The sequence below is a fragment of the Podarcis vaucheri genome (genome assembly GCF_965113315.1).
Source record: "Podarcis vaucheri genome assembly, chromosome: 5".
Classification (NCBI taxonomy): domain Eukaryota; kingdom Metazoa; phylum Chordata; class Lepidosauria; order Squamata; family Lacertidae; genus Podarcis; species Podarcis vaucheri.
This window is the reverse complement of record NC_138763.1, coordinates 75,832,888-75,859,584: the sequence shown is the minus strand read 5'-3', so window position 1 is coordinate 75,859,584 and position 26,697 is coordinate 75,832,888. Positions and strand designations below refer to the sequence as shown.

Genomic DNA, 26,697 nt, shown 5'->3' with positions numbered 1-26,697 from the left:
GAAAGATAAGTTATTTTAAGACTTGTTTCTCAAAGATATAATGAAAAATTGATGATACAAAAATGGCATGTCACCAAGGTGAAAGCAGTCATATCATGTTAAAGTCAAGATAGTCTAGAATGAAGAACAATGGACTAAATGTGTTTAAGCCACAGAAACTAGTAAGCAAAGTCCAAAGAGAACCTCAAACAAAGGGTCCGGGGAGAATTGCCTTTTTCTAAGGAGACTACTTGGCATACTGGAGTATTAGTAATATGAAAAACAAGCAGCTTTAAAAAGAAATCGTAATAGTTTACATCAAGCAAAAATGTTTAAACCTAGCACATACAAAATGTAGCGAGGGAGTGATGCACTAAACCCCAGATAATCCTGTGTCAAAATGAGACTATTTTACTCTTAGTTCAGAATGGGAAATCTCCACTCATGGACTGAATTTGACCCACAAGGCCATTTCCCCCCAAAGCACACCAACCAACTCCCTACCAGATGATATGTGTGACATCAGGTGCAGGGCAGGTAGAGAGATTCAGCTGGATTAGCGGCATTATTTGACTTCCCTGTGGCAAACTTACTCATGTAGCTGATCGGTGTAGGAAGCAGCTTTCCAGCCCTATGTTCTTTGCTTCCCAAATGGCAAGCATAGGGCTGGTAAAAGCCCCTTGTGCTGTAGTTCTCAAGTGCCTGAAAATCAGTTGGTTGTTGGGACAACCTATCCATCAAGCATCTGACATCATAATGTCAGATTACTGACAGATGGGTGGTCCTGCCCACCTATCAAGTTGGCCTGTGTGGGTAGGAGCAGGTAAGGATCTGGCCTCCCTGGCGAAAAAGGTTCCCCACCCCAGTTGCAGTGGAACACAGTAAGGCACAGGAATATAGGAAGTTGCCCTATACAGAGTCCATCTAGCTCAGTCTGCAGTGACTGGCATAAACTCTCCAGGATTTCAGGGAAGGATCTCTCTCAGCCCTACCTGGAGATGCTGGGGTTTGAACCTGCAATCTTTTGCACACAATGCAGATGCTGTCCTACTGAGCTACTGCCCTGTCCCCAACCTCAGAGATGAATTGCTGCATTGAAGTATAGCTATGTTAAATGAAGTCACATTAGCAATCCCTACATGGAACCTGTACAAAACTAATCCCTCCAAGAACCTTCTGCGGCTGAATGTTCTTCTCAGAATAAAGGAGCTAGCAAAATCTGTACTGAAACATTATTTCTTGCTCAAAAATAGAAAAAAGGAAGAAGTATGGCAGTCAAGGCAGTAATGGGCTGAAAACAGTAGGATTCTTGCTTAAAATACACTTTCAACAGTCTTAGCCTGTAAGAAGTGATGGTATTTCAGATGTCCTTATTGCATTTTTTCATTCATCATTCTGCACTAAAGTATAATAATGTGTGAATTTTGTAATCAAGCGAATGACAGGGCTGGTGTCCCCCCCCCCATTCTGATAGCATCAGTAAGCAAATGCATGGATCAGTTTTGAAATATATCTTTCTATGTTGAATGTGCAAGTACGTCAGCAGGCTACTCCCAATGTTACAAAATATACATGTTCACAAGTGTACACCTGTCTGCACCATACACAAGGAATTGTTACACACAATTCATCCCCACACTTCAGAGGTGGGAAGACTGAATTTTGTTGCGGTAAACTGAAAGGCAATATAAGCCAAAAGAAACCTGCTTAGAGACAAGGAGTATGTTTAGAGTGTGAACACTGCTGAGCTTGCTCACATCACAGTCACTCTTCATTCTTATTCCATTCATCCTTTGTTTTGAGGTTCCATTAACTGTATTTTGGTAGAAACATTATTTCACGTGCCTTTAAAACACAAAAAACATGTGGTGATGTGACATAGTGGTTAAAAAGCATATGTCCTAAAGCTCACATTTGGCTACCTTACAATGCTGGGGTAAATGCAAAACATTCCAACCACTTGTTCTATTGATATTTTCTCCAGCAATAATGGAACAAATCTCCAAATTAACTTACATTATTTCACCATAAGGACCAAAGGTGAGCCACAATTTAAAATACAACTTGAAAACTGTTTAAAACAAATTACTATCACAAGAAATTATTTTTATTGATTTCTTTCCCTCCACTTCTAAACTGGGATGTTATTTTAAACAACCACAAATAAGCACTGGCAACAGCAACAACAACAACTTGATGTTGACATTACAATTCATTGGTGCACAAAATACCTGTGCAAAATGTTTCATTTCTCTATAATGACAAGACAAACATGTATTAAAACGCAATCAAAACTGACAGGCAAAGTTTGTATATCCATGTATTAATAGCATTCAACAAGCAATACATTAGTATCTGTTGCATTAGTAGTCCTACTAAAAATATAGGTCTTGTTTAAAGCTCAAGGGACTTGTTTTCATGATCAAAGCTAGAGTCATTTTTTCCTCTGAATCAACCATCTAAATTTTACACATCAGGGAATTCTTAGGCATCTTACTCCCTTTCCTACAACCTCAAAACCATTTCAGCAGTTTGCTGCTGTTAACCCTAAATTCCATTGACTATTCATATCACAGTCTGCATGCCCAAAGTAGGAAAGAAAGTGAAGAACCCTCTGAATATCCACAGGATTTTTAACATTTTACCTTACTACAAACACTAGCTAATTGGTGTGTAAACTACAGTGATTTAAAGGCATCACAACAAATTGTGTTGGAATGACCTAAACAAGCAACAGCACTTGGATAGTTTAAGTATTTTACCTATGTTCTTCAAGAAAACTATTGACACAGGGTTGGTGCAGATGTAACACTGCCTGTTTCATAACTATCAACTAAGGCATGGGGACAAACAGCTGTTTCATGCTAACTTCTAATGTGCAAAATTTCCTTACTGCCCTAACAGTGGTTAAAAGGTTGCAAACTGCTGCTAATGGGGGTTCTTGAAAAAAGGGGTGTGCTAATTTTCGCTTAACTAAGATTAAAGAAACAAAACCTGGAAAGCATGGTGCCCCCTACGTTCAGCCTCCTTAATACAGAATATTCTACCACAACAGGATCTTGTCATCTCATTCTATGCTTATGTAAACCAGACCTAAGAAAATACTGTATCTGCATGAATATAAATGCAAGGCTAGTTCAAACTGGTAAATGTGTGCTACTTGAACAGAGTTTAATTGTGGCTGCTGCATTCTAATACCTCACCAGCAACTGTTTTGCAGTAAAAAAAAAAATTGCTTGAAGTAAAAAAATGCAGGCAAAACTGAGCAACTATGTAAATGTAGAGTGAGAGTGACTGCGTAACGTACACCACAATTTATTTCAGAAACCAGCATTACAAAGTATTGAGGTATACAAACTTTCACACTTGACAAACTTCATTTAAAGTTATAGATTTTATAATATTTCATTAAGCCACCATTTGCTTCATCTCACAGTCAGGCATTAACTGTCAAGCAATCCATACCATAACCTTAAAAAAACAAAACAAACAGAGCTCTCTTTGTTTCTTGGCATTGCCAGTCCCCCTATGGACCAAAACAGCACACAGAACTGCACTTAGCAAACAATCCATGACCTTCAATTACTGTCTTGGCTTACAGCCACGGTACTAGTGTATTTCTGCTAACAGTGTGCCCTACTTTACAGAAAAGTTATTCAATGTGGCTCAAACACAAGCTCAGTTTTCCTTTATGAAAGAAAAACTGATCCTAATGATTTGTGACTTCAGCATATAAAAGAAATGTTAGTAGTCGTGAGGATCTAAACATGTACATACAGCATCTGAGTATGCAGAATGGTGGTCAAAGTTCCCTTGAGAGTTTAAACTATACGGCAAGATTATAAAAAAAGAATTTTTTGTTTGATAAGCATTGATAGCTCCTAAGGTTGAAGAAAGACTAAGATAGATTTCTTTCTGTCTCAACGAACTCTTATGAACTTTTATCAAGAAATGCTACTTGCATGTGCTAGCGTTTGTTCATTAACCTCTACAGAAATTGTGAAAAATATTTATATATAACTCTGCTAGAGGAGCTGCTCTGTACTGCCAACAGCAACGCTTCACTGCAACTCCTTTGCTGAAGTGTAGAACAAGATGGATAGCCAGCTGGAGGGCTTTTATCTGCAACTTGGATGACAGCCAGCACTGAAAATGTGAGTCACTTCTGGAAGGCTGAGAGCATAACAGACCCAGAGAACAGCAGAAGAAAGGGAAAATTGAAAATGCACACTTCCTTCCAAGAAATATTCTAGTTCAACATTACTTTTACTTATTTAAAAGTTCAGAGAGAGAGAGAGAGCGAGAGCGCTATAAACATAAAACTTTTGTTGAAATCTTATATTATCATTATTATCATTATGCTGCTGTTGAAACAGACCCCAAATATATGAAAGACTGCCCTAGAGACCTTCTTGGGAGTAAAGAAGGAGAGGCTTTGGCACCACCCACCAAGCAAAAGCTGGGGGGAAGGGCAGTATCTGTGGCAGTGCTGAAGTTGTATAATGCCCTCCCTACAGAAGTATGTGTGGCACCTTCATTATACAGTTTTTGTTGTGCGCTGAACTCTGGCCTACAATGCCTTATAAGCCGGGGGGGGGGGGAGAGAGAGAGAAAGAGAGAGAGAGAGACTATATGGACCCACTTTATTCTTGTGATTGTCCATGTTGGGATGGCATGCTAAACCAAACCTTGGTTTAGCTTGGTGGTGCAGCAGCTGGGCGATGGGGGGGATTAGGAGGAACAAAGCAGCTATGAGCTCTTTTCAGGGAGCCTGCATATTCATATTAACCCAACGTTTGGCTAAGTGTGTTGTTCGGACCAGGCAAATCTTGTGTAAAAGGGAATACAGTGGTGCCTCCGTTCCGAAGCTCCATTCGCAACATGAACAGAATGCAACCCGTGTCTGCGGGTCGCGATTCGCCGCTTCTGCACATGCGTATGACATCATTTTGAGCGTCTGTGCATACATGAGTGGCGAAACCCGGAAGTAACCCTTTCTGGTTCTTCCGGGTCGCTGCAGGACGCAACCTGAAAAGATTTAACCCGAAGCGTCTTTAACCTGAGGTATGACTGTATTTGTACTATTGGCTTTTGCAGCAGGGTTAAGATCCAGAGAAGAGAAATTGGAGGGAACAAAATAATCTCAGGAATTTGAGGGAATATGATTATCGTGTTTATTGCTCTTTCTTTCTTGTATTGGAGGTGCTGCTGTCGTTATACAGTTAAACAACCATGAAGTTTAGCTATGAAAAGTAAGTAAATCACCTAGAAACATTTTGTATTAGGTGACAAAGAAATCGAGTTAATAAGAGTTTTGTGTGTATTAATTGGTCTGTGTCCTATAATACTGAGAATAAAGTGGCCCCTTCCATTTATGCCCTGGCACTTCCAGTCAGGAATAGAGAGGTGTACATTTAAATGAGCAGCTCTAGTGCAAGGTCCTCTTAGTAAGCTGTACTGTGTACAAAGGTAGCTACACAAAAGAGATGCATTTAATGATTGAAGCTTGTACCATGCTAGAAAACGTTCCTGCATCAACATCATCATCACCATTAAAAAAAGCAATTAAAATTAAAAGTAATTTTCTTCAGGTAAATTGCTACATTTTAAAAAGGGAGGACAACAAACATTCTATTGATATAATGTTTGTGTAATACAGATTTAAAACCATATACTGGTGCTGTCTATAACATTTATACTAGAATATATCTTTTGTTTTATATAAGGCAAAGAAAAATATGGTCTAGTTTAGTTTAAGACAATTAGCAATATATCAGTGAAGAGATTACAAAGTGAAAGCAGTCACTTTGTTTACAAGATTTGATTAAGAAAGCTTATCAGGCTAGACTGATAAAATTAAAGGCCTTCCCATATGAGGGGGGTTGGGAAGCAAGGTTGTGGTGGTGAAGGAAATGCTATACTACCACTAATCTTAATTCAGTAATAGGAGCACAATAATCCTTGAACAATTGATATGCACTGACAAACCCTTTTAACGGGGAGAAAAACCCTGCTGCAATGTTTACTGGCACGTGGCTGCTGACTGCAGCAGACTATAAAGCTTCTAAGCTGGTTTCTACTAAATAGACATTTGGGCTTTCTGGGGGTGGGGGGAAATTCCTATGCAAATTAGAGTTATTTTCACCAGAAAATTTTCAGTTTGCATTGGAAAATTTTCTGATGAGTGACCTAATGTCATATATTTGACCTGCATTTAGTAAACAAAACCCCCCAAACCGAGCTGCTCAGCAAGTCCCTGCGCACTGCGCTAAACTGGAGCAGCGCAGGGACTCGCTTCCGTGGCACCGAAAATCACATCTGTAGATACTGGAAATTGCGGGCATACACACTCACGATCCGGCCCGTGGAAGGATCTCCGCTGGAGTGAGCTGGCCCAGGCAGGGTAAACCTTGCCGACCCCTGGTCTTTGAGGAAGAAGTTGCTGTTTTGTTGAAATGTGCGTTGGAAATTTTTCTGGTTGATTATTTTGTTTTGCAGATTTTTTTCCTGTTCTCCATTACCATGTGCTAAGCTCACAGATTCTATACTTTATGCCTTGGACTGGCCATGCTCTTTAGCCCTGCTAATCCTTTTCTTTAACCTCAGTCTCACCAGTTCTGCTACCCACTCCTTCCCACATACTCTGTTTTGATTGCTTTCTGGAAGTGATTGCAACTTGACTTCTTAACTATAGATCCATTTTGCTCTTCAAAATATGCACCTCTTTTATTTAGGAACTGCTTGATCACCCCAAACATTTAATTTTGCAAGAAGACACCAGCCCTCTCCAAAGGAAGGCAGGGGAGAGATGGGTCTTTTTGCTTAAGGCAGCAGTGTGAGAATGTAGTATGGAGAGTAAAAGAAGGAGTAGACACGCAGTACGTTGGATGCTGAGTCCAGTAAGGCTAGAACAGATGGCATCCAGCTGGGTGTGACTGTGCTGCTATTCCTACCTCTCATCCCCTTAGCCCCAAGAGCTTTCGGACACCCAGCTGGCTTCCTGCTTTGGACATATTTATGGTGAGGGATCTCACAGCACCACTAGCCAGAGGTAACAGTTCACCCATTCTTTTACTCTCATGGGTTGGCTGTAATTCTAGCTGCTGGAGACACTGCTGTTATTGCTACTGCTTAGCATAAAAGCAAGAGAGAGGAGAGAAACCCCACTCTGAGGTGGTTGTTCTACAGTTTGCTCTCTGTAGTAGATGCAGACTGCCCATTGAATCTGTTATTTAGCAAAGTGTGTCTTCCCTGCCAGAAAGAGCACTGAATTAACTATATGCAATTTTTAAAAAGTAGAGGAAATCATGTTGCTTTTCATTACTGATATTATCTTCTTCTTTGGCGATCACTCGCAACAGAGTAAGATTGTCTTCCGTGACTATGGTCTTAACAGTGTGTAAAGAGGTGACTGTGGAGGCCAATTCTGGACCTACTAATATTGTAGGTACTATTCATTAGCACTATGATATTCACAAGATCACAATTTACATTGTACTAATTACAGATGTGCTAACTTTGAGGGCAGACCAACTTACTTTCCTACAACAGGAGCAACATTTTCAAATTTGCTCTCAAGACTCCCCTATGACAACTCCACATTGCCAAGAACAAAAAAAGAGCACACAAACTTGTAAAGAAGGAGTTCTGTTCATGCAACAGAACTTTATCTTCCTCTCCTCTACACTGCAGGAACAGGACCCTCAAAATTTTTTCCAGATCTGATTTGTTCAAGCGCACCCAGGCAGACCTTTGTGATATATCACTTCTTCCAAACAATGTATCAGTCCCAACAATTTCAACATGTAACATGGGTTCACACACAAAATCAAGGTGAATTACAACTGGTATAATTCCTGCTCACTAAATTAATTGCAAATGTTTAACTTTTAGCCTCTAATAGTCCACTGGTCTTCAATTAGTAAACTGCACCCCAGACTAAGGTGGGTTACAAAATAATTTTAGAATGGTTTCTGTAATGAGAGCAAAAAAGAAAAACAGCTTCTAAATGCGAGAAGAAAAAGAAAGAAGACAGAGCTTATTTACTGTTTAAATAATTGTGAAGTGAGAAGGAAAATTCAGCAGCTGCTAGTTCTCACTCCTCTACAAGTTGCACTGACCCAAATTCCCACTTTTCTTCTAATGGTAACAGGGTCTTGTACCTGATTCACACATGGTCATTCTAGCTCTTAAAAATCAAGGTGAAAGATGAACCTGTGTAGTGAAAAAATAAAAGTGGGTCTCATGTTGTAGACTGAGATTAAGCATGGGTCTGAAAGGGATGAACACAAGTGCACTAATAAACTAAAATCAGGAACATTTTCTTTTCTTTTCACTATATTTTCCCTAAGGCAATTTATATACCCCATCTTATATACTAAGATGTGATGAGGAAATTAAGCCAGTGAGTCATCCCAGCACCCAGCACCCTCATATGACCTTTAGTCTTTGCTGGCACTACAGAGATGCCACAGAACATGCAGGCTGCTCAGTCAAGCACATGCTGAGTCTCATTTCCATTTCAAACAAACAGCATTTCTTCTGTACCATTACATCTAGGCCAACTGCAATAAGCTGTCAAAATCTAAATGGAAGACAAACCCAGAAGGGATCCCATGCCTTATGCCTTGTATGCCAAGGTCAAATCATTCTGTATACAGTAACTATGTTCAACAGAAGTGAAAATGTTTTCAGTGTTTCACGCAGTTTGGGAAATTGTGTGCTTTCAATATAACTTACAACATAAGAATATTTTTGACAATGTGCTTCAAGGCAACTTTCAGATACTGCAATAAATACTCTTCAATGTGGCAGTGAACATTTAGACTTCTTTGTAGCAATGAATTTCACAGAAAAACTTTAGTTTATTAAATCCGTCCTGTCTTTACAATGGGGAAATAGGTCAACTGCATCACTTCTGACAATGTCATAGGAATATTTTATACTTCCTCTGACAGCAAAATGGGAACACAGTATCTGCCTTGTTAATAAACTTGAGGAGACAGTGCAGAACAGTGCATGCACACATACATTCTAGTAAACATAATGATGCAGCAGAGAAAACATAGTCCAATCATAAGATGATGTTTAAATGGAACTGTATTGTTTTCAATAGACTCAAACCTTCTGTAAGCATATGTCAGCTAGCAGCACAATACTGTATAAATTAAACCAGTGTCCTGAAAATGTCATTCAACCAACTAAAAGTTCTTCACAAGAACGGTACAGAAGCTTACAAGCTTCAAATGAAAATCAGTCTTTTCATTTGCTATAGAAATCACACGTGCCTGCTAAACTGCTAGCCTTGCCAACAGGTAGTACATTTTCTGCAGTAAACTAAGAACACAAACCTACAGGCACCTGTTGCCTTTCTGATTCTGAATATGAATGCTTCCAATCTACAGCTATGAAGACAATATTTTAATATTGCAAGATAGAATTAACATTCTGTATTAGGAACACACAGTTTCTAAACCACAAATAAACATCTCAATGTGTGAAAGACACAGTCCCCTTGTCCTCATCATGGCTACAGTTCTTCCACTTCCTCACTGACCCCCCATCCCTGCAAGCAAGCCTCTTCACAGCAGCAATTCCTACTCTTTGTCCCTTAATATACACCTTAATTCTATCCCAGATATATTGCTTATCTTTCTTACCCAAACTGTTCAATGATACCCAAGAAAACTCAAACTGGAGGTCCCAAGCAGCACAGAACAAAGTGCACAGAAATTCAGGAGGGAATACATTAAATCAACCAAAGGCCCTGAAAGGGCTGCAGCTTGGCCAGTCATCCCACATGCATTGGTTATGCTTGTTGTACTAGCCATAAAGATCTTATAGTCTCAGAAATGATCTTCTAAGAGCTTTAAGACTTTTATATAAGCTTTACTAGAGATTCCAAATGCACAATTCAGTTGCCATTCCACTTCAGTGTGTAAAACAGGTAACAAGTGATCTTTCTTCTGAAGAAATTAAATTGCTTAAATAGAAATGCTCCTGCAGTCCACGAAAAATAAGAAATCTGTAAAACATTTGCAAGACATTAAGTCATTCCTCTGCATTAACTAAAAATGGTGAACCTGTTGGCCCACCAGTTGGGCGGAAACATGCTAAAATTATATTATGGTGATCCAACTCATACAGAAATGAATGTGTGCCTGCACCCACCCTCCCCTTGTGGGCATGGCATCAAGCAAAACTTTCCTGGTTTCCCAAAACATTGTTTCCCATCATTTCAAAACTGGTAAGAGCTCCCTACAAGGCATAATAAGATCCTGGTTTTATATCCTGTTTTTTGGGAGCCTTAAAACACATCCTACTGGTTTAGACACCACAGGAGACTGGTTTAATAAACCAGAAAAGCTTCACTGAAGCCAAATGCACAAGGAAAGAGACAAGGAGTGTATAGTCATATAGCTTCTAAGTAAAGATCTAAAAATCTGAAATCTGAAAAACAAAGAATCTGATGTAGTTCAAGGGGGTCTCTGTGTGAAATAGGCCGTAAGCCAAACATAGACTGTATAGTTATGTATTTGGTAAAGGAATTAAGCATGTAAATCTGGAGGTGGGGTGCTTACAGCTTACTGAATACGCAAATGTTTTTCATTTCATTGCCTCAAAATTATAACTAAGGCATCACCTACTAATTTTAACCACCCTCCATTCAGAAACACTAGAACTACACTGCAATATTCCTGAAACAATAACACAGCCATGAGATTTCAAATGGAAACAAGTGACTATGGAATTAATGAGGAAGATCCACACAAACAAAGGAAGCAAAGTCAAAGCCTTTTCCCATACAGGCCCTTCAATCTTATTTTTATTCTCTCTCCAACCAACCTTCCAACCTCAACCAACCTTCCAGCACCTAAGGAAGAACAACCTAGAAAATTGGCCTCCAAAAGAGGCTGACAGGAATTGGCTAATATAGCTCTCTTCCAATATCTAGAAACAGCTGTTTTGATTTTAAAAGACTAAAAAAACACAAAAATATTCCTCCACCTCACCCTCTAAGTATCCACTTACCCTCTAACAGATAAAGTATAGATTTAAAAAAGTGCTCCTTTCAGGAAAGAGAAAACAGGGAAGGGAACAGACTTTGCCCAGAGAGTCAAGCCTCTGTGTACTGAGTATGGGCTGCTCCCTAGTGGTCTCCTCCCTCTGGCTAGCTAGCAAGGAGTCGACAACAGAACTTGCAGCGGCCAAAGAACTTCTAGGACTCAATGTTGTTGTCTAAAACTTGATTGGTGTATATTTTGATTATTTTTTTAACCCTGAACTTTAATATTCTGAAATGTTTCTATTGCTTTTTGTTAAACTAACACAAGGGCTAAACATTGAGACTCCATAATGATAACAAGGTAGCCATGGGCCTCAATGGAATAACTGAGCAATACTGTATATGCACGCTAATGTCATTTCTCTAACCCTGCTGGTAAAGGCAATATGAACCAATAGGTTGAGGGAGGCAGAGAAGTGGGGCCCAGAGCAGTTTGTATCCTTTGCACCACTGTTAAAAAGAATTTCAATATCTTACCAGTGCAGGCCACTGAATATGCTTGGTCTTTGATCCCTGAGTCTGGCTAGGATCCTTTCTCTTTGCCCAGACCAGCTGGTACTCCACCAAGAAGGCTGCAAAATCTTCATAAACTTTAACCCATTCTCGTTTTTCCCATTCAAGGTCATCAAATTCCACATATACCTGGGGAAATAAAGTAGTTGGAGAAACATTATTGCAATGATACACATACTTTAACAGCAAGACCATAATATCTTATTTCTTTGATTTTAGACTGCTCCTAAGCAAAATCATCAGAATGATAAGTCCTGAGCTGCTGATGTGGTCCATCACCACACTAGCCTAGGTCAGTATTTTTCAACCACTATTCTGGTGACTTCTGTCTGGTGAGCTTTTGTTTTTGATTCTGTGTTCCATTAAAAAAAACCAACAACATTCATTTGATTACTTCTTCCTCCAAATTCATTTTCCTTTTATGTCATGTATTTTCAAGTTATAATCCTGGGGGCAGTAACTGTCTTTTTAAGTGATCTGTATGGCTGCTTGGAGCCTTTTTGGCTGAAGAGCAGGATAAAAATTATTTAAATACATATTCTAATTTGTACCTGTGTGAGAGTATTTAAGTAATAACCGAGTTTGGGAACAATTCAGAATTATGCTTTATTTGTTTTCTAGCTCTAATCTACAACACCTCACTAGTTGGAGGCAACAAAATCGACAAAATTTAGCAATGTCTGCAAAATGAAATTCCTATATGTTTCAAATTAAGTTCTTTATTTCTGAAGAATTGTGTTCCTATCTTTTTTTTGCGAAGTAAGTTTTTGTGCTCCTTCAGTGATAAGCTACCCCTGTGGTTATAAATAAAGGTTTATATAACCATGCTTAGAGCACCTTAAAATTTAAGGGTAACTTACGAATTGTGTCACAGCAACCCTATATAGGCCAGATTTGTTGCAGCAAGATGCAGATAGGTGTATGCAGATAGAAGAAGAGTGGCCAAACGGATTTTCCTTTGAAGTTTAATGTCAGGAAACAGTAATGAGGAGCAGATCCTAGCTTTGCGGTCAGTTTAAGAAAAGGTTCCACAATTCACATTAGCACTACAATTACAAGACACTTTCCCTACCATCTGCCCCTCATTCTGATTTACTTAAGAGGTCTTTGTTTCCAATAGTAAAAGAGAGAGAGAGAGAGAGAAAAGAGCAGTATAAGGTTTTATACATATTGGACCACTTGCAATGTTAGTCATACTCTGAGTAGACTCATTTAAAATGTTTAAGGCCATTGGTTCTGATGGGTCTAGTCAGAGGATGACTAACCATGGATATCACCCACTGTACATCTCAGACTGAAACAAGATTATTGTAATTCCATCTTTTCAAAAACCCCAAATTCTGTGCACTCAAAAGCATTTATAAAGCTCTTAGGAATATTAGCACCTGCAGGAAAAGATCCAGCCTTGGAGCTGGTGGTATTGTCAAAGTATTCATCAGATAACTCACATTTTCCTGAAGCCTAACTAGTAGAGTTTAAAATGAACAATACAGGCTCTGTTTTCTTAAACTCCTACAGCTAAGCAGCTGCATCTTCCTCTTAAATACTGCTAGAAAAGCTGCCTTCACAGAGAGTCATACAACATCCAGTTCTTAGCCAATAGCTCCAGATGGGCTGTGTTTTGATTTGTAAGGAAAAAAAGCATTTCATACACACATGCCCCCAGAAAAGTATGAGACACCAGAATTACATAATTGTCAAAGGCAATAACAAATTCAAGCAACAGAAGTTCACTTCTTTGTTGCTGCAAAATGTACTTATTTCACAACTTGTGCTAAGAAGGTACATATGACAGAGATGTTAGCACAGCAATTGAAAATGTTTTTAGATGCTTAATACTTAAAATAGTTATATCTATCTTACAACTTTTAGAAGTACCTGTCTGGAAACTCTTTTCAAGAATTAGAAACACTTAGAAAACAAAACAAAAACTGCTAAAATTGCAATGCTGTGTTACTAAGACAATGTAGGTTTTCTGCCAACATGAGAGGAAAAAAAACTGTCTAGCCTACTGATCACACCGAGTACTGGCAGTTTTTCAAACATCTGCTAAAGGTCAGGTTTCGCCTGCATGGAACCAATCAATGGAGCTACACAACTCTTAGCTCTATACTCAGCTAAAAGAAAGACAGTTTCTCTACATAACAACCAACCTACATTATTAAATATTAACATGAACTCTCACCACTTATATGAAGTTCAATAAAAAAGAAGCTCAAATAATTTTAAAATTGCCAAGTATGAATCTTATGATATATTCATACTTGGCAATTTTAGAATTAGTTCAGCTTCTTTTTTATTGTACTTCATATCTGACACTGCTTCAGTTGTATAAATTGCATCATGTCAAATTGGTTCAATTGTAAAATGAAGACACTCTCTTTAATATAAACACACATTTCTAATTAGTCATCTTTTCATTTATATAAAACAAAGTCTTACTTTACAGTATATAAGAAATCATCATGGAAAAATCAGTGTAGAATGATGAAGCATGACATGATTGCTCTACTCAGAGATCTGCACTGGTTGCCAACATGTTACCAAGCGAAGTTCAGTGTGTTGTTGTTATATAAAGCGCTTAGGACAGTTTACTTGTGGGATTGCCTTGCCCCATATATCCCACTCAACTGCTTTGTTTCTAACACCAGCAGTAACTAGGTAGTGGGGGGGGGAGAACTCACTGCCCCCTCCATTATGAAGACTGGTGAGGTGAGTTACATGGGGAGGACTATCTGGCAGCCAATATCAGAATAGACACACAGGATTAGCTATGGAGCAAATTCTGATAGCATCACAGAGACATGGGGGTTGCCCTTTTTATTATTATTTGTGGAACACCTGGTCCTTTAAACTCCACCTGAGACAGAAAATTACCAGGTACAACATCTCTATGCCAAGTACAGATACACCTGTTACATCACCACCTGTCAAATAATTTCCAAAATGTGCAGGTACCCAGTACAAGCTGTGGAAATGATGGCAACTTATGAAAAACAGCTGGACTCCCACTGGTCACTGCTGCTAGCCTTGTTTTTGATCTGTGTGGCACAGTATTGGGGAACATCCTTGTCTCTGTGCTTGGAGGATCGCTGTCTACGGAAAGATACAGAGAGAATGCAGAATAACGGATAGCAGTTGCAACAGACAACATTCTCATTTGAACGCAAAACAGGGTCAGCTTCAAACTCAGCCTACAATCATGGCTTCCCCTGAAAGAAACATAAAGCTAGCTGCGGTTCAGTCATAATGGTAAACCACAGTTAGCTTCAAACAAGAAGCTAATGTTTCTGTTCTCTTCCACATAAGGAAAAACATGGGAGCCTGTGCTTTGTTCAGGCTGATTCCTGTGGTGCTAAGTAATGATTTATTGTGTCCAAATGAAGCAATTATCTGTGTCTGGCTGTCCATTGGGAAAGGATGCCTTCACCTCCAAGTTTTTCAATTCTGCATGCCCCATAGATTCTCCCCAGTCTCTCACTAGGTACCACAGTCAGGGATACACTAGTTGGGTGAACTCATGTTGACATTAAAGCAACATTCATTTATTCACTCTGCGCCAACATATTTATTTATTCATTTATTTCATTTATGAATTGCTTCCTAAGAAACATCTCAAAGAAATTTAGCAGTAAAATTATATAGATAGTGGATTTGAAATTGTTTTTATATATGAAATAACTCCAACAGAATATGTTGCTTATCTAACCATATTTGCAGATACCTGTATTATGTTACATTTTATGGACTGTTTTCTCAGCAAGCATCAGATTCTGAGTTGTCCTCCTCTCCTCCAGTCCTCTGAAGTGTTTTACACACCAGATCAACTTGGGGACCGGATTATGCAATAAGAATGAAAATTTAAAAAGGCAATCTTTCCCATCTTAAAGCACTAAAGATAGGACTATGCATTGTCTTTCATCTCAGAGCCTGGTGGTTCCAGCTCCCTTTCATTCATTTTCCTGATTGTATGTCACAGCTTGAACTGATATTGTGCTCTGCGATCTAACTGCTGGCTCCAAAACAAAAGGTTACAGAAGACAACTTATCATTCAGATTTCTGCTTTAATAAGCCACTTTATATACAAAGCTCTACTGTAAACAGGTTGAGGAACCCAACACCCCCCAAACCACTTAAATGCTTGTCAGTCAGCCTAAATCCACTCTATCCTCACTTTGCGAAAGCATCACCCTTAAAAATAAATTAAGACTCTATCTTACAGCTTTCCCCCTCCAATACCCACCTATTAATTAGCACTCCACCATGTCCCAGCCCAGTTCTAAAAAGAGAACAAATTCTTTGAGGTATCCAATAAAAAAAACAACTGGCCCTGTGGCCCTATAAAAACACTTGCCATAATTAGATAAATGACCAGATTTTTATGACACTAATGAGTCTCTTAAAACACAAACTACAAAACGTGGGAGGAAATTTCAAATTTGAACTCACAAAACCAAAGGCATAAACCAACAACCTTTGTGTAACATCTTCCCCCATACACATCTAAAATACAGAAGTCTTCTATCAAGATTATGGAATGTGCTATTGAAATTAGGTATTGACCTACATACTGAATGTGCTTCACAAAGATTTTCATTACCGTATTTTGCGCCCCATAGGACGCTCCGGCCCATAGGACGCACCTAGTGTTTTTTTTTGGGGGGGGATAAAGGGGAAAAAAATTATTCCCCCCCCAGGTGCGGGGCTGGAAGAACCAGGTCGGGGAACAGTGGGAAGGCACGCTCTGCCTCCCCGCTGTCCCCCGAGCTTGTGGGGCTGGCGATGGGGAGAAGTGCGCTGATCCCGGGACTGCAGGCAGCTCTGCACCGCCATCCGGAGCGGGGCGGGACTTAGCGCCCCGCTCCCGATGGCCGCGCAGAGCTGTGCTGAGCCGGGGACTGCAGGCAGCTCTGCGCAACCCTCGGAGCAGGTCTCCCGAGGGTTGCGCAGAGCTTCCTGAAGCCTGGAGAGTGAGAGGGGTCGGTGCGCACCAACCCCTCTCACTCTCCAGGCTTCAGCGAAAGCCTGCATTCGCCCCATAGGACGCACCCAGATTTCCCCTTCATTTTTGGAGGGGAAAAAGTGTGTCCTATAGGGTGAAAAATACGGTATATGCGAGTCATACTGATTATTTTTTGACTCCATGTCTCCATTGTGGAGGACCAAGACCAACTGTGGCTCCCCATAGTATAGGCACATAACTTCTAAGTTGTTAAAAATTTAAGTCTCCTGTATGTTATGGAAACATTAGAAATATATGCAATGTGCACCTGCTAATATACATAATACTGTATGTGACGGCGGCCTCAATCATTGTCTTATTAAATCACTTCCTATGCAATCACTGTTCATGGCTATATATTGTAAAACAGTTACAGTAGCAGGATGAAAAACATTCTGACAGAAGATATCCCCATTGTTGGATAGTTAGGATGCTTCATGTACTTCCAAACAAGACTTTAAAAACTAAATTACTTCTTTACTGATGTTAGATGTGGGGAAGAATCCATAGCATGGTATGATACCAATACATCTGTATAATATGCAAGGTAGATAAGTATCAGCTGTCAACCAGGAAGACGTTGGATCAAACATCACAAGATGACATTAAGAAGCTAACTACACTCTTAACCTCAACCTGCCTTACTACACGCAAGAGAGCTATACAAACTGGTGTTTCGACAGTATCATTAATGAAGGCAAATATTTCATCTATAATAGCAATCGAAATAAAAATTCTCATATTTGAATATATGTGGAAATACTGTATCATTAAAGAATTAAAACATAAACAGAACATTGAAGTAGGTATCACAAAAAAAGTTTATGCATGCTGCTGTACCCTTAGACAACAAAAACAGTCAACTTCACACGATACAGATAACCTCCTGAGATATCTGCCTTTCATTTAATCAAATGATAGGATTCCAGCTGATATTTCTATAGTAAACATTACCTCAAGGATACATCCTGCGAAAACTTGCATATAGAAACAAACTGCTAAAATCTGTACAGTACAGTAGTACCTCGGGTTACATATGCTTCAGGTTACAGACTCTGCTAACCCAGAAATATTACCTCGGGTTAAGATCTTTGCTTCAGGATGAGAACAGAAATCGTGCTCCAGTGGCGCAGCGGCAGTGGGAGGCCCCATTAGCTAAAGTGGTGCTTCAGGTTAAGAACAGCTTCAGGTTAAGAACGGACCTCCAGAACGAATTAAGTACTTAATCTGAGGTACCACTGTATAAGGATTAAACCTTACAATATCAAAAACTATTCAGAATATCATTCTGTTATGGGCAAAGATGCTTAAACTATGAAGGTACCCCAAATACAACTGGAGGCCTGGTTTGCATGATTATTTTAAGTGTTAATGGGAATGTATGTGGCATGCTTTGAGCATTCATAACGTAGTATACAAAACACTAAAAATTATTTATTCTTCCGCTACTAGATTACATCCAAGGCATCTGCAGTAAAGCATTCTCAGCTTTCATTTTCACAAATTTATACAAGCTATGGTGGTGGCTTCCAACCTTAATGAGTATTAGAAACCCTTTTTAACCTCAAAACATTTTGTGGACCCCACATGCTAATTTGTTGTAATTTTCCTGAAAATGTGCAGGCTTATTCCTAAAGCAATTTAAAAGAACTTTCAGTTATTGCAAAACTATGAACATTTTCTCCTTTAAATAAGTTTGTAAAAAAATTCTTCCCCAAGCTTAAATCCCGACAGAAAGCAGCTTCTGTATGACATACTGAGGTCACTTTAAACATATAAGGAGAAAAGAATACATTAAATACTAATTAGGAACAAATATGTGCATCACAGGTAAAAAGGATTTTTTTAAAAAAGGTACGTAGCAGAATTCTACTTATTTATCCTGCACCAAAGTGTGTGGCTCTTTCACACCACATAAAGTTGAAAGCAAATTCCCAAAGACCATCTGAACAGACCCCTTGGGAGAAATCTGTTGCTCCACAAGAGTCTGTGGCCCACAGACTGGGAACCACAAAGCTATGGAATTTTAAAAATAGTGTTAAGAGTTAAAAATCAAAAGCTCTGGATATTGTAAAGATCTACATGATATTGTAAAGATCCACAGTGGATCACGTTAGTTTTTCCTCTATTCTTAGTTGGTTATTGCTATTTCAGGATGTTATGAGTTATTTCCACTGCTACAGTTCTAATACTTCTGAGTACCTCTAAACATAAGTAAGATGTCTTAAGTTCCTCCCCCTCATCTCTATTAAAAACAAAAGGAATAAAAACCAGTGCAGAGCTGTAAAATATTGGCCTGGTTGACACATCACATTAAACACATCACTGTTTAAAACACAGTTAATACACAATGTGCTAGTGCACACACTGCTGAAACGTTCTTGCTTTGCTCCTCTCCCACTCCTGCCACATCACCAAGAAACAAGCTAGAACCTGGCTTCTTGAGTAATCAAAACATGTAGTCATGGTTTATTTCCTCCAAATTTTGTTCTTGGCTTACCACTCATGGTTTAGAGAGAAACAGGTCACAAACTCAGGTTTTGCAGTCACAACCCTAACTCAGGCAGCACAGCAGGACCACAGAAAGAGCAGAGCAAGATGTTTTTAGGAGCATGCAGAAGCATGCTGCTCACCCAAACTACACCATTGTTTGTTTTTACTACAGTTTTAATATAGCATGCAAACTAGGCTGATATATGTTATCTTAGCAGAAGTTTTTCTTTATGGATAAGCTACATTTCAAGTTTCACTCACTGACATACTACTTTTTCAATGGGCCTTGCAGAATTTACAGGCACACTTGCCTTTTCCTTGCACTCTAAAAGCAGTTACCTGTAAAACCACCAGCAAACCTCACTCAAATTGATACCAAAAAGGCAACAAGGAGTGTCTACAAAGAAAAGAAAGCAGTTAAGATTAAGCATTCTTGAGGGTGTTATCTGGATTCCAACAATACTTTCAAGCAGCAAAAGGCTAAGAATTGGTTTTAAATGCCTCAAGATTTATAACCTACCTATTACTTAGTGGGTTTTGTTTTTTTTTTGCATAAATGAATCTCTTTATTTGATGCTGCTGGTATGCAGTGAATACTCTACCTTCTAAATATTATGGATTTTCTTTTCTGTACCTGCACAGAATGTGCAGTAATTTCAGCTGAAATGGCACTCCTTCCTTAAAAAGCCCCCAATGTAATCTGGAGTTATAGGTAGCCTATTTCACTGCAATACAGTTTCACAGTTTAGGCTCTAAGGTATTCTTCATAACCAAGGGCAGATGAAGATGAAGAAGCACTCCAGAGACAAAACAATCACATATGCCTTTTTTCAGGTTATATCTCATTTGTTCCCAACACTCCCCATTAAGAACACTGACTAACAAAATAAGTCCAGTTCTTTCTTCCTCAAAACCACTAGGCTTGCAGTAAACTTGCTTGTTGCTGCAAAAATTAGTTTTAACCAGACACTGGAAATCTGCACGTGTGCCAATAATAACAGGATGATTAAGAAATTGGTTACACGTTCCTGCAGTGGAAAAGTTAGCAGAAGAGGCCTGCCTCTCTCTGATTACTGTGTAAACAAAATGCCCTCCTTTATTAATGCTGGAATCATCAATGTGAAGAGATGCCTTTGGAAAGATCTCTTTGTAAACATTTAATGAAAAATGCAATGAAATGCAATGAAAACTTCTCCCCAGAAATAATGGTTTGACTTGAAACATTACTCTAGCTTCTACTTAAAATGACATGCTACATACTTCTTCATCATCACTTACTGGCCAACCGCTCAAAGTTACTGTCTCTATATACTAGAAACATTCCAGTGAAAGAATACATATACAGACATGTACAGTTCTACTGTACAAAATACTTTCCATTACTGCATTAAACACCATTCTAAACTTTTGGCTCTACATTCTAGGTCAAGGTATAACTTTAGTCATTCATTCCCCCTTAAATCAAAGTGATGTAACAAACATATGTCCATAAAATGCTAAATGAGTACACATGAAGGTTATGTGACTTTATTGTGAGAGCTCCCAAGGTACTGTCTTCTATTTCAGGCTGGCTTGCATTGCCTTGATTTAGTGAAAAAGATGGGAAAGGATGTCACAGAAGAGAGAGATAAGAGGAACGGGCTTCCAGTTCCTTTTTAATTAAGCCAGAGCTGGAGAACCCCTTTGGAATCACCTATACCACACTCCACACAAAAATAATGAATTATTCACAGGTCTAGGAAGCAAGGAGAGGGAGGCAGGAAGATACCCATGAGATGCCTCCTGTGGCATCAGTTCAACAAACTCCTTCACAACTGCAGGGGCTGTGTGAGAGAGTGCTAGCATTCAGGTAATGGCACTGTCACATGCATGTTTCCTGGGTCTTAAAATTGTTTCCCCTGGTGCTCCTCTCCCCCATAGATAGAATTAATTGTTCATCACCATTCCTTTAAAATAATCTGTTCATATGTGAGGTGGGGAACTGAATCTGATCAGCAGGCCAGAGAGTACCATCTTCCCACCCCTTGAGTGACAAGTTTGACAAGCTGGCAGGGCTGCCCACCTGTCAACCATCCACTATCACATTAATGGATGCTGGCCTGCTTTTGCATGTGTGGTTTGAAATAAAAATGTTTGGGCAAAGGCACAATCTACAAAAGCACTGATGATCACCTTATCATCAGGTACTGTTTTGGTAACTACTTTTGAGGACACTTTGCAAGACTCTACCATCAGCTGATGCCAGGGTTTACAAAGCACTGTGCATAGCACTTTGCACAGGGTTTTATAGGCAAACATTTTTTTTTTTTTGCTTTGCTGGCAAATCCTACAAAGTCTCTGTTTACCTGCCCACACAGTTTGTAGGGCAGCAGAGTAGGGCAGCTTTGTAACACAAATGAGGTGGCTAAGGGAGCTTAACTGGGCCTGCGGGCTAGAGTTCTCCACTACTGGCTCAATGGGAGAGGAGAGAATGAGAGGGTCTCCTGCAAAAAAAAGGGGGGGGGGGCTGGGGCTGGAACCACCTTTCCATCTCAGTCAACACAATGGAACAGAGCAATAAGACCGTGTAAATGTAAAATACTTTGCAGAAATTAACCCTATGAGAATCCTCAGGAATGATCATGAATTTTCACAGAACCCTTTTGTTTTTCTTTATCAAATGCCAAGGGGGAAAGTTGTGGAATGGGCACTGGTGGTTAAACAGCCAAGACTTGGGGCACAGAAATGTATCCTGGCAGGAATAGAGATGGTACTGCTTGAGGATTGTGAGGAGTTCGGAGCTGAAGGGATCCAGGGAGGTATTAAATCAGCCCTCCCCAATCTGGTGTCCTACTGATGTTTGGACTAGAACATCTATCAACCCTGGCCATCATCAAAACTCCCATTACAAAATACACACAGTAAGATCTGTAACAAATACAGAAAGTTATACTTAGGAGCTTAAAATTCCTACAAACTCATCCTCCTGGAATTGGCATAAAGCATGGAAACAGCTTCTTTCACCATTCTTAAAGCATAATTAAAAGAATTCTTGCACTATTCAGGACCAGCACTGTAAAATTAAGTTTTGAAAAACAATTTGGAAAAGAGAAACGCCATCTTACATCTCTGGCCTCTTCTCTGCAAAAACATTGTGTTTTCCCTACAAAATGTCACCAAGATATTTAAAGAATGGACAAAAATTGTGGCTATGTAATTTAGTGCTGGGAGAAAAACTATTTGATTTCTCATCAGACATTATTTAGTTTTGCTCTACAATCTGTTTCAATGCCTCACTGGTATTCATATTTATGTAACAGTGCTTCAAACAACACAGTGTATAAGTCTTGTTAACCTACCATCACTGCTTGGGAGGCAACTACTTTTAACACCTGCTCCTATTATGCTGCAAGATAAACTGTAATTTACAATACCTTGCAGAAATTTAACCTGACTGAATCAGGCAGTTACCTCCCATCTTTCAGGATAATCTAAAACATTATGCAAAACTGAATTCCTCAAGGCATATACAACTAAGTACCCCAAGGCAGTTTTTATTCCTGAATGCTAGCTTTTCTAAAAATATAGATGACACACACAAGAGACGTATTTTTACTAAGTTAATAGCCTGTCAATATGAGGTACTTTTAAAAAAGATTATGCAGAAAGGATGCTGAAGGAGGGTTGTTTCAAAACATGACCTTTCTTTATATGGTAATTTCTTCCCCTGCTCAAAAATTGCATGGAATGAGTTGGCATCAGATCAAACTGAGAGTTATCCATGGAAGCCCTAACACCTCACTGAAGCAATTAATTTTTAATACTTAAAAAAAAATAGATTTTCCTCTTGTTTTTGATTAAATGATTTATTACCTAAAATAACTAATATTTCAATAATGCATATTCAAATAACCCTCATCATACATTTACTCTAAACCTTAAATGTGGCCATTTATTTCCCTCAGTCGCCGCCTCTGCCGCTTGCAAGAGCAGGCATAGGAGCCGTGGTTGGGAGACGCACAGCGCAGCGCCTCTCCCAACCATGACTCCTGTGCCTGCCCTTGTGAGAGGGGGGTGGCGGCAGTGGGACCAGTGGTAAGAAAGGGCTCCTTTTGGCCGCTCATCCCTCCGCCGCCGCCCACCTCACTCAAGTATAAGCCATGGGGGGCTTTTTCAGTATAAAAAAAATACTGGAAAAGTCAGCTTATCCTCGAGTATATACGGTACTATAAGTTTATACACAAAGACCTTTTGAAATAAATAATAATAATAATAATAATAATAATAATAATAATAATAATAATTTATTATTTATACCCCGCCCATCTGGCTGGGTTTCCCCAGCCACTCTGGGCGGCTTCCAAAAGAATATTAAAATACTGTGATACATCAAACATTAAAAGCTTCCCTAAACAGGGCTGCCTTCAGATGTCTTCTAAAAGTCTGGTAGTTGTTGTTCGCTTTGGCATCTGGTGGGAGGGCGTTCCACAAGGAGGGCGCTACTACCGAGAAGGCCCTCTGCCTGGTTCCCTGTAACTTGGCTTCTCGCAGTGAGGGAACAACAAGAAATGAAACAAAAGTAAGCCAAAAAAATCACTTTGGTGGTCAGCTCATCTACCTGATAGTCTTAATAAACCTAAAGATCTATAAAAAACTATGTTTGGTCCATAAACAGGAACAAACAATAACACAACTTTCTATTTCACTATAATTTTAAAATTAACAATTTTAAACTGCACAAAAGTTTAAAATGGATATCTGAAAAACTAACTTTAAAAGGCACTATATATACTATGGAAGGTTTTCGTTTGATGCAATGCCAATCTCTGACACATATTTAACCTACCAGCAAGCATTGGTTTCTTATCACATCAACATATCTGTAGCCTGCAATATGTTTAAAAACCAAATTAGCCAAATAAAAGAATAGAGGGAAGGAGTCAATTACATTGATTGAAACCAAAGACTGAACCTGGCTGTTGAGCATCTTTGGAATAGGAATGGTCCAGCGATCATTCCTGGGCAGATCTCTCACAGACTACACCAAGTGTAGTACACCAAGAAGATGGAGCAATGAAGCATCAGATATAACAGCTGGAATACAAGTTGAGAAAGACTTGGAAAGTACAGGCTAGCATCCACTGTAGGGCCTACACTCCTTCCACTACCATTGCCCTTGTGCAATTCCAGGCAAGGGATCTGCTTTGTGTAATTCTCCAGGGTGATATTAATATATCATTGAAACCTTCCTGGCACCACCAATCATTTGATTAGGATAATTGAAAGAGGGAGGAATTGGGGGAGCCATATCCCAGGGTAAGTGATTAGTAACTGCAGCAGATGAAGGGCACAAACCATCAAGTACTGTTTGCACAGAAGTCCCACTTAAATAAAAAAGAGTGTGTCATAGGGTATATCTGTCAAATTCCCTGAGCCCCAGGTGTGTTTTGTGACTGGCACTGGTCCAATTGCAACCATGTGGCAACTGACATCTCCATCTGACTGGCCCCTCCAGCTTTCTTAAGCAGGTAAGCACAAGAACTTACTTACTGCATTTATAGCCCACCTTTTTCTCCAATGAGTACATGGTTCACCCCGCTCCTCGGTCCAGCAGCTGTGTCTAGCCCAAAGTCGCCCAGTAGGCTTCATGAATGAGCGGGGATTTGAACCCCGATCTCCCAGGTCCTAGTCCAACACTCTAACCACTACACCACACTGACTTCCTAGAGTACTTCTGCTATGCGGAAGATACCGCATTTTTCGCCCCATAGGACGCACTTTTTCCCCTCCAAAAATGAAGGGGAAATGTGTGTGCGTCCTATGGGGCGAATGCAGGCTTTCGCTGAAGCCTGAAGAGTGAGAGGCATCGGTGCGCACCGACCCCTCTCACTCTCCAGGCTTCAGGAAGCTATCCGCAAGACTTGCAAGCCCGGCGGGAGTTCCTGCGGGCTCACAAGGCTTGTGGGCAGCAGCCTGCAGCCCCGGCGAGTGTCCGCAAGCCTTGCACGCCCAGCAGGAGGTCCCGCCGAGTGCGTGAGGACGCACCTCTTTTTTGGGGGAGGGGAATGAATAAAAAAATTTTATTCCCCCCCCTCCGGAGTGCTCCCCGTGCTTCGGGCGAGTGTCCGCAAGCCTCGCGCGCCCGGCAGGAGGTCCCACCGGGCGCGCGAGGCTTGGGGTGGCAGCCTGTCACCCGAAGCACGGGGAGCCCTCCGGAATGAAGCTGCTGTTGCTCTTGTTATATTATTTCACTGTATAAAATATGATGCCTAGAAAGTCAATTGTGGTGACCGTAACCTAGGTTTAAGGTGCCATTTGGCGATTAGCTTATATATCTGAGTTTCTAACACTGATACCAGTATCTACTTGAATTAAGGTTTCCTGCTCTTACCACATAATGCCAGTGTTCACACATAACATACATGAGGGGTGGCTAACTTATGACTCTCCAGATGTTGATGAACATCAATATCTGGAGAGTCATAAGCTGCAGCTGATGGGAGTTGAGAGTCACAGGCTAGCCACCCAAACTAAGCAATGGTTTGTTTTAACCATGAGTTGTCTTATAGACAAGCACACAAGCTGCTCCTTGTTTTTTCAAAACTTTATTTGTTGAACAGAGGCTCCTCTGTAGCTTGGTGAGCACCTGGGATGGGTTGACCAAACAAACCATGATAAAAGCAAGGTGGCAAAGTCCAAACATTACACACAACCATAGTTTAAACAAACCACAATTCATTAAGACAACAACAATAATTTCATCAACTACTTTACAAAACTTTCTAGCACAGTGATTTCTCTAATGTGGTTCTTCATTGTAGAATCCTTTACAACGCTCAGAGTAGATAAGTGGAAGGTATTCCATCCAGAGGACTGCAACTGAAAATTCTATTCATGTTTTCCATTATAGTCCCTCATTCCTACTATAGTCAACACTGTATATAGTAAAATGCAAATAATGCTCTGTGATGGCAAATATATGAAGGGTAAATCTGGAGGGCTATTGCCATAGGCTTACATTTACCACCACAGAAATAACTGCAAGTGACAGGGTCAAATGATCTCTTATCAGTATGTTCCAACAGTTAATCTCAAAAAGCATAACGTTATGAAACATTATATATATATATGTCAACCTCAATGACTTGTTCATGGGAGTACTGATGTTGTTATTTCTTCACAAGTTATTTAAATTTGCTACACACTTGGTCCAAAGCACATGAGATTACCAGAGAAATCTGATGAGGAGAGGTTTGCAAGCATCTCCTCAAAACAGGTGACCCAAAGTATGTTAAATGCTCAATTTGCAGGTTTTGATACTCACACAATAGTTAAATAACTAAGATCTGGAACTGGAAAAGGCTGAAAATAGGATGTTTGTATATCTCTACCTTAAATAGAAGACACGTCATCCTGAAATGTTTAAGGTATGTCAGCATTACCCATGGATCTAGAATTTCACACACAAAGTATCTCAAGAGAGTCTGGTTATTAGAAGATTCTGAACAGGGAAATTTCATAAAGCTTTCAATAGGAACAGCAAAAAGTATACCCTGAAATGGTTATTAATACATCCAGGCTACACCAAAAGCTGAAATGCGTTATACACATAGCCCACAATATGAAACTACTAAACAGGTTTAGTTTAACAGTTAAAACCTAGGG

The 26,697-nt window shown here is 39.7% G+C and overlaps 1 protein-coding gene and 1 long non-coding RNA gene across 5 annotated transcripts in view; one reads left to right on the top strand and one right to left on the bottom strand.

Moving 5' to 3' along the window:
- The window catches only part of JMJD1C (jumonji domain containing 1C), a 120,988-nt gene that overhangs the window by 64,766 nt on the left and 29,525 nt on the right, over window positions 1-26,697 (bottom strand). For 3 of the 4 annotated variants that reach the window (XM_082222295.1, XM_082222292.1, XM_082222293.1), the window contains exon 2: window positions 11,522-11,686. Coding sequence is in view for 2 of the 4 variants with exons in the window: in XM_082222292.1 (XP_082078418.1) it covers window positions 11,522-11,686 (165 nt within the window). In the remaining 2 variants the exon portion in view is untranslated. Of the gene's footprint in view, window positions 1-572; window positions 645-11,521; window positions 11,687-26,697 lie in introns of those variants that run through there. The other variant, XM_082222294.1, reaches the window with a different exon arrangement.
- LOC309532378 lies at window positions 4,053-11,932 on the top strand. The gene is made up of 3 exons (XR_014219831.1): window positions 4,053-4,133; window positions 5,182-5,231; window positions 11,777-11,932. It is a non-coding gene; the product is annotated as an uncharacterized lncRNA (long non-coding RNA).